Source organism: Magnolia sinica, chromosome 5, assembly GCF_029962835.1.
Source record: "Magnolia sinica isolate HGM2019 chromosome 5, MsV1, whole genome shotgun sequence".
NCBI lineage: Eukaryota > Viridiplantae > Streptophyta > Magnoliopsida > Magnoliales > Magnoliaceae > Magnolia > Magnolia sinica.
In genome coordinates this window covers 47,769,929-47,779,078 of record NC_080577.1, presented here as the reverse complement: position 1 = coordinate 47,779,078, position 9,150 = coordinate 47,769,929, and the positions used below count along the sequence as shown (strand labels likewise).

Here is a 9,150-nt window from a genome sequence, read left to right as displayed (position 1 = left end):
TATAGGCCTAACATTGATGAAAATAACCCCAGGGCCAAGGTATACTTAGGTTATAACCAAATCAGGCCTCTCTCGATCCAACGGAGCACTTTCGGTGATCCTTTTTCCATGTGCGGTCAGACTTAAGCTCACTGACTATGGATCTAGGTCAGGCTGAGTTTTCGTACCGATCGGATACACAGATCAGCCATGGCAGACCACACTCAATTCAACGGTCACCGAAACTCGATCAGGTCCACAAGCACTATGACATGCCTGGGCCATCTTCCCTGATCCGAGGGTGAAATTGGGTCAGAATCCAACGGTCAGATTGCTTAAAATCGTCGCGCAAGCGACACGACTCAGATTTCATAAAATCATATTTAATTTCTCACCGTTCTCACACTCTTCACTCCGGACTCAATCAAATCGACCCAGAAAATCATCTGAACTTGATTTTTGAGGTGATGGCCAAGTCCAACATGGTGACCATAACTGTCTAAGATCATCGCTATCGGACTTTCGACGTGCGGTCCAGGTCTGATCCAAAGCTTCTAAAAATTTTCGAGAGCAATTGGATTTAGCGTTGAATCCCAAATTTCAGAATAACATAGCGCTAATGATTCTACAGGTTTTAAGTCCTGCAAATCAAATTTAAAGTGATTGATGCTAATTTCACAAGTAATCGAGTTTAACGCTAAGTAACCCACAATTAGCTTCTAAGGAAAATAGAGGTAGTACTCGGGTTTTGGCACGAAATTTTCCAGGTCATTACATTAAATCAAGGTGGGAGTCCCCTCTCACATTATTCCCCTTGTTGTCGCACGCTTGAGTGCTGGATTAATCTTATTTTTTTGACATCTTGGGTTGATGCGAGCTGTTGTCTCTAATAGACGATGGCTTTAATACATCACATGTGCCCACATTTGGGGGTACCATCTCCTCAATCTAATATCATACACAATGTTTTCCACTTAGTATTGACAGATGTATCACAACCTTTGGTATACAAAAACATATTAAATATCACATGGGATATCAGATTTTGCATGGGAAATATTAGATGTATCACATAATGTTTAGTTGTTTTTTAGAAACATTGAAAATTTCATTGATTTTTTTCTCAAAACTTTAGGAGATGTTAAAAAAGACATCAATATACACTTTGAAATTAAATAATTAAAAAAAATTTAAAAAAAAAAAGGTGCTCATAATATATTTCCTGTCTATAAGGTCATAAACTATGCATATTGTTTGACAGAGGTGATGCAACTATATTCAAAATCAATTTATATGATTTAAATCTAATAAGAGCAATATTGTCAAATTACATATGCCATCGTATGCGACCAGCATATGCCGTCAGCATATGCAATCGCATATTATTTTGACTTAAAATAATAAATAAATAAAACAATGTAAGTAAATGGGAAATTTTGAAAAAATAATCTAAAAAATTAAAATAAAAAAAAAAAAAAAAAAAAAAAAAAAACAAACAAACCCTATGCCTAATTACTACAAGTAATTGGATTGGATTCTTTTACCTATTTCATTGTAGTTTTGAGTGTTTAACACTATTAGACCATTTATAAATTAAGTTATATATTTAATTATTTATATTATATTTACATAAAATTTAACAAAACAATATACAATGGCTTGCATATCTTACATCACATATGCCATTATGTGATCATTCTGAAAAATTGGCATATGTGATCGCATATTCACGTATGCAATTGCACACAACAACAATGAAGAATATGTATGAAAACACAAGTAATTTCTGCCATTTTCCTGAAATCATAGGTTGCATGATTGAGCATGCAAAACATGCAAAATCATGAATTTTCGCCTTATTTCTATTGATTCCAAGTAATTTACACAAAAAAGAATCTAAATAAATAAATAACAACAACAACAACAACAACTGTTCAAAATTGGGTCCACTTAATCTCGATCTTGATTTCCGACTCCAAATAATTGTAGGGACTTGGTTGGATTCACTCAAGGGATTAAAAGTGGGAGAATCAAGAAAAACATGAATTTATATAGTTTTTTTTTTTTTTTTTCGTAAGAATGGCCAATATACCTATCGGTATCTATAATATCAATGATACATTTGAATGCTTCACTGATACAGCCTTATAATGTACTGTCGATACGACATTATATATATCGATGATATTGTGAAAATATCACATTGTATCGACAGTATCATCAATACAATATACCACGATGGTATGGTCGATATTCTGAAATGGATGTATTTCAGTGGAGTTTTGTATCCATTGTAGCGTGATACCCGATAATATCAGCCAATATACTGCAAACACTAAATACAATCATTCTCCTTCTCTCCCGCTATCCTAACACTTATTGAGCCGATCATCATCATTACAATATACATGAAGAAACCTAATTTTTCTAAAACATTGTAATTGCAATTTCCACCAACAATACAAGTTAACTGGTGAGATAACCACAATAAAATTACAGTGACTTATGAAGAGCATTGAAAAACAAGTGAAGGTTTGGTCTTTCCACCAATAATACAAGTTAACTGGTGAGATAACCACAATCAAATTACACTAACTTGTGAAGAGCACGAAAAAAATGAAGGTTTGTCTTCATTTATATATATATATACATACACACACATTTTCTTTTCCTTTTAAACATGTTGATGATTTGTGTAGATTCTTAAGTCAGAAAGTTTGGCTGTAGGTGCTTATTTATCATTTCAAGGGGGATCCTTAAGCCAACCGCCTGACCAACAACCGATAGCCACGATAGCAAGTATTGGTGGACCACAACATCCTTAGCTGGCAACACGTGACCATGAAATAGAAGTTTCATCCAATCACTAGTTCCACATGGGTGCAATGTGAACCATGGCCTCTTCAAGTAGGGATGGTCCTGAAATCAACACACAGATCTTGAGTGGGTAACATGTAAATTCAACAACACACATTTACGTTGTCTGACAGAGATATGGATTGTCCCACACTAGGATTTTGGGAAACCCTATCCGCTGACATATTTGTATAGCTATAGCATGCAATACTAGAGCTTCGCTAGGCCCACATGCTGTACAAGGCATACCATCTAAACACCACCATATGTGCCAGCATCGCAGACAGTTGTAATATACATAGCCATCCATTAGGTGGATCTGATTGTATAGATCGTCATCCAAAAACATTGCTCGTCTACTAAGCAGGTGGGCCACTGTATTAGAAACAGGTGGACAGTTTAGCAACCATGGCCTAACTGACAAGTGGACCAACCTGGTTCTTGGGCCAGAGCATCCAGATAGTACCCCTCTGATGGATGGATCAGATCTCATTCCTATGTGGCATGCCAGTACACAATGACCTGTACATGAGCTGCCTTATAAACATGTGGGCTTAACAAAGCTCATAAATTCATAACACTAATATGGAATGAATAACTTATAGAGAAAATAAGATTGATCAAAGATATAAAAATAATAAACAATTTGATTCTTACTAACACCTTTCTCAAGGCACGCATGCGAACAGTAGCTATAAACCTTGGTAACTTGACCTGAAACTCGGCCAACCCAATGAGATTTCAAGCTGAATCACTTAGAAAACTTGAAGACGAATGAGACTTGGTTCCAACTTGGCAAGACTCACAAGTCAGCTTGCTGACTCGGTCAACTCAATGCGACACAAACCAAGTCACTTGCTCGTATTCATGACGTCAAGGAGCAATTATGTCCTCTACCAAGTACCAACGCACTATGTGTTATGTTGCTGTCCCTCGTAGCTGCATACTTGTAGCTTTTTCTTAAGTATCTGTAATCATGGTATGGTGCTTCTTAATTTAGCTAGACAAGTGGGTTCCAGCTTACGCCAGTGGTCAGCTTTCAGACTATCTTTTTGCATTTGTTATGGATGAGTTGACGAGGCATTTATAGGATGAGGTCCATGGTGTATGTTGTCGCAAATGGCATAGTTTTGATTGTGGAAAGGAGGGGGTAAACTCAAAGCTAGAACTTGGAGGGATGCTTAAGAACCTAAAGGTTTTAAATTCAGCTGGACTAAAACAGAGTATATGGAATACAGTTTTAGAAACAATAGGAGTCAAAACGAGGAATTAGTTAAGATTGTTGGCCAACTAACCAAAAAGACCATTTCGATATATTGGGTCAATAATTCATGAGAGTGGAGAGACTGAGAAAGACGTTGCTCATAGAATAAGAGATCGTCATATAACAGTCAAACTCAAGGTAAGAATTTATAAGACAACTCATGCTTCATGACGCACGATGTTGGACAATTTGGGAACGAGAAGTTCATAGGATGGGTGTAGCATAAATGAAGATGTTGCAATGAATAAGTGGCAAGATGAGGCATGGAAGAATTAGAAATGAATGCATTCAAAGGAACTTAGGAGTAGCATCAATAGGTAATGAGATCGTAGACTTGGATGGTTTGGCCATCTGCAATGGAGATTAACAATTGCACCAGTTAGTTGTCTTTAGAGAGAGGCTCTAAAAAAGAGAAGGGAATGCCGAAAGGGACATCATGGGTAGAGGTGCTAAGAAAAGATTTGATGACCTATGCATTAAACTGCAGATATGGCCCTCGATAGAGTGGAATGGCATGCTCAAAGGGACATGGGTAGAGGTGCTAAGAAAAGATTTGATGACCTATGCTTTAACTGTGGATATGGCCGTCGATTGAGTGGAATGGCATAATAGGATTCGCATAGCCAACCCAAATTAGTTGGGATCAGGCTTAGATGATGGTGATGCTTCTTAAATATTGAGTCAAGTCTTTGAGTTACAACCCAACCCAGCTGGATATCACCTCCAGTCAAGTCGAGCCGGCTTTCAGGATTTTGAACCATGGTGCAAACAGGGCACAAATGTCCAAGAACCAAGCCACTCATCAAGTGGGCCCCTCCACGGAGGATGCGACTGTATCCAAAAATCAAGCCAGACAGATGACCCCAACCACAAACTCGAGCAGTGGACATGGGCAGTTGGTCACAGCTTTTAACCATCCATCCTCTTCCTCAAAAGGGTCCACCATGAAACACTGCTAATTCATCTTCAACCCACATGGCATATATGGAAGTCAATCTAGACCATCCAAATTGTTAGTCTCATTGTAGGAGCATCGCCTGAAATCACACTGATCAGGCACTCGAGTCTCAACCATGTGACACCGATAATTGAATTTGTACCACTAACCATTTTCTTTTCAACCATCCATTTGATAGCCATCAACTAGATGGTTAGGATTGTCCAATAAGTGTGATTTTGAACATCTCCATCAGCAATGAGCCCCACTATTTTAACAGTCTGGATTTGCTTACGTGTGGGTTTGTCAATGGGTCGGCATGGGACCAAGCAATATCAATTTTTTTAGCAGAGGCCCGACCCGAACAGTTCAAAATATGGGCCAGAGCCACCCCAGGCCCGGCCCATTGACAGCCCTATACGTGCATGCCATGTGTAAAATAGGCAAGTCACTGTCATTTTGGAAATCATGAGAATGTACTTGGTAGTTTTGTTCTTCCCCAAATCCATTAGTTAGGATTTTATCTAAGCAGCCTGACTTTGGACAAATCAAATTACAGGGGTCCACTCTTAATGAGAGGCTTGGAGCTCACATGTGTTTTCCCTGTCCACGTCCTGTAAGGAGTCACAAGTAACATTAGCATTCCTCAAGATATATAGCAGCCAATAAAAACCAAGAAAAATAAACTACTCCCAGGAATGAGATTCAGCAATCCTGGTAAGTAAATAAACAAGCGATACAGATGCTGTTGATAGATGGATAAAAAGGATATCTACCTCCTTGGCATTCTTAATAAAAGTTGCTTTAGCAAAAAAAAAGGGTTGGGGGAATGAATTCTACCTCCTGAGTCATGAACGTCCATTTTGATTCCTTTAGTATACTTGAGGAGTATGAAGGAAGGTCTTTCTCAATGTCATCCAATGCCAAAGGTTGTCCATCTACATAGCAATTAGCCTGGGATGCACACTTCAGAAATATAGCAAAATAGTTCATGGATGGATCAATATGACAAAGAGGTATACATACCACTTCGATATCCACGAAAGTATAGTACAGGGACCCGATAAGAATTGCTGTACAATATATGGAAATCATAGATATGGGATTCTTGATTGTAGCTTTGAACCTTAAAAAAGAGCAAGCCATGGTCACGTCATCAACTGGAGATCATAAACAAATATGGGATGTTCCTAGGAAACCCCTTATAGAAAAAACTGCAAATTTCAATCCAAATCACCCTAAATGGTAAATTTAAAAATTAAAAATAATATATATCTAACAAACCATCTAGTTTGGTCTAACTCTCATACTTTCTCTGGGAATGAAGATAAAATCATATAAAACAACTGATTGCGAGCCAGATAACTATACTTTTACCAATATGATCATCATCATCAATGCAACACAACAACCCAACAGTTCTGTGGATTCTAATCAGAATTAAAGAAATAAAAGTATATCTTGATGCGGGACCACCTGATCATTCAATGGGAAACCAAAAGTGGTCCCATTGATGGTTGATTTATTCATCCTAGCATCCTCATTAAAGAATGGAAGTATGGGACTATCCGACCAACCAGATTGAAGATGTGGACAATCTAACCTTCCAAACTGAAGACCTGGACCACACCAAGGGTCCAGATTGACTTGATCAACCATCTGGATCAGATCAGAGGTCCTGATGTGTATTATGGACCAAATCAATGGTCCAGTCAGACTGTGGAATCCAAAGATGCAGCGGCCTGCTTGATGACCAAGTTGGAACCCACAGATCCAACCTTGAGAGTTTAAAAAAGTACCTGACATTTATGGACAATATTATGTTATATTTTGATAGAATAAAAACTAGTCTTCTGTTTCCTGAGATGGGATATATGCCTCAGAGAGAGATTCTTCAGGCACAAACCAAAATGTCTTTAATGAAAACCTTAATTTATAAATTTCTTATTGTGTTCAAATTATTTGAATACCATTTATATAGTTTCAGTGTATTTTTATCCATGACGATACATTTTTCTACATATTAAGCTGCTACAAACTAATATTTAGATAATAATCACTTTGAATACTACCATAAAGCCATACAGACACATCCCGGTCTCATGTCCTGTAGAAATGCAGTTTGACACCGGATACATATTCCAAGTATTCTGTTAATAAAAGCAGACCGTGGATAAACCAAACATAATGCATACCAATGTTGCGTCATCTAAAGGCTCTTCTTCCCCAAAGTAACTTCCTTCAGCTTGATGTTCCTGTAAAAGACAATTATAACAGATCACAAAGTCATCTCTCGATACTCTCTCAGTAATTTCATCGAACGAATTTTGTACATCAGCAAATTACTACATATCTATGTATTTCTATGTAATTGCTATGGCCAACCTCATTAGACTTCAGAAGGAGTGTATTTTCAAGAGACAAATACCCCTCTGCCTGCCAAAAAGAAAAAAGTACTAATTAGCATGAAATTAGTCATAGTTTCAATAGAGGACATGATTTCAAAAAGGAACACAACGTGAAGGGAACCATAACACTCACTTTTTTTGAATCACCCCAAGGTAACCTCTGACATGGTATCCATGTCCATGGAGAGAGACCAGAGTTGACCTCTTTCCATCTTTCAGAAAGCATTTTGGCAGATGCATGGAAGTTATCCAGTGAGAGAGTTCCATCCCAAGTGCAGGAGCCTTCCATGGTGTGTTTAATTTGTGATCAACAACTAGTGAACAAACTGTCAGATGATACAATAATACAGCATTACTTAAATAGACAGAATATAAGAAAAGCAAAAAAAAAAAAAAAAAGAATTTACGCAATAAACTTTTGAATTTGCCCATATCAGTAAATCAAATCAAGAGTCAAATAAACTTATAGAGGAAGTAGTAGGAAAAGTAAATTGTAATCATTACATTTTCAAATTATAAAACTATCATTTTTACAGTGATTTCTAGATGAAATAAACAATGTAGCAAAATCATCATAGCAGTCGAATGTAAGTGATGTCACCACACGAGTACAAGAGTAAATAATCATTACCCATGGACAGCCACCAAACATGCCCTAAATCATCATAACTACTGATGTTGTCCAGATCATAGTTAGCAAAAAGTACACCGCACCCCACCCCACGCCGCGCCCCCCCCCCCCCCCCCCGTATCCATGTATTTGATCAAATAAAAAACTTCAATCAAATTAAGTTATTATTTCAATGAGTAACAGTGCATCTAGCAATGAACTAGTATTACGTATAAACTCAAGTTCGAATGTATTGGGAGGTTTTAGTAGGGCTAAGTCAGATGTAATGGCATGGGGTTCGATCTCAACTGATCTTGGCGACCGTGATCTCTTTTGTATCTCTTAGGTTGCTGTGTAATTCTTTGGCCTTTTCGCCCATTTATTCAATAAAGCCGTTAACATTTTCCAAAAAAAAAAAAAAAAGACTGCACTAAAGTTTAATATAATTTGAAAGGCCAAAATAAAATTTCAATTTTAATTAACCATTGCATTTCTAATTATTAAATCCTATAGTTAGTTGATTTAATTCTAGATATCGTACAAAACAACCACATAAGAAAGGAATGAGATGGTCGCAAACCATCAAAAGGAAGGGGTTGAAAACACGAAATTACCTGGTGGCCCACAAAAGGGTTGGTGGGATTAAGCAATCCGATGGTCGAACACCATCAAAAGGAAGGAATTTTCCAGGTACCCTTCTGAAATTTGTGTTTGAATGGAGAGATAGAGAGAGAGAGAGAGAGAGAGAGAGAGAGAGAGAGACGATTTTCACTCGCAGACCCGGATTGCGTCCTACCCCCGCCCAACTCCAGCTGGGAACGGGCAGCAGCTTTGAGTGGCCACCGTGATGTATGGGTCTTATCCACACTGTCCATCAATTTTTTTCTTATCATTTTAGGATATAATCCCAAAAATAAGGTAGATTAAAGGCTCAAGTAGACCACACCACGGGAAGCAGCGGTGATAATGATTCTCACCGTTGAAACTTTTATAGGGCCTACGTGATGTTTATTTTCCATCTAACCTATTCGTAAAGTTACATAGACCTGGATGAAGATAAAACACAAATATCAGCTCCATCCAAAACTTCTGTGGC

At 37.7% G+C, this 9,150-nt stretch overlaps 1 protein-coding gene across 3 annotated transcripts; it reads right to left on the bottom strand.

The window, feature by feature from the left end:
- Window positions 1-2,388: 2,388 nt before the first annotated feature.
- Window positions 2,389-8,817, bottom strand: LOC131246029 (ubiquitin-like-conjugating enzyme ATG10). 3 transcript variants are annotated; one of them, XM_058245886.1, is made up of 7 exons: window positions 8,669-8,817; window positions 7,578-7,770; window positions 7,422-7,472; window positions 7,232-7,291; window positions 6,063-6,162; window positions 5,877-5,974; window positions 2,389-2,898 (listed from the first exon to the last, which is right to left on the bottom strand). In XM_058245886.1, exons 2-7 carry the CDS (start codon window positions 7,731-7,733, stop codon window positions 2,683-2,685), a joined length of 681 nt encoding a protein of 226 aa, XP_058101869.1. In that variant the 5' UTR covers window positions 7,734-7,770; window positions 8,669-8,817; the 3' UTR covers window positions 2,389-2,682. The 3 variants fall into 3 exon arrangements, with proteins under 3 accessions (XP_058101869.1, XP_058101871.1, XP_058101870.1); XM_058245888.1 differs by having other exon boundaries at window positions 7,578-7,761; window positions 8,669-8,789; XM_058245887.1 differs by having other exon boundaries at window positions 7,578-7,758; window positions 8,669-8,788.
- Between the last annotated feature and the right edge of the window lie 333 nt (window positions 8,818-9,150).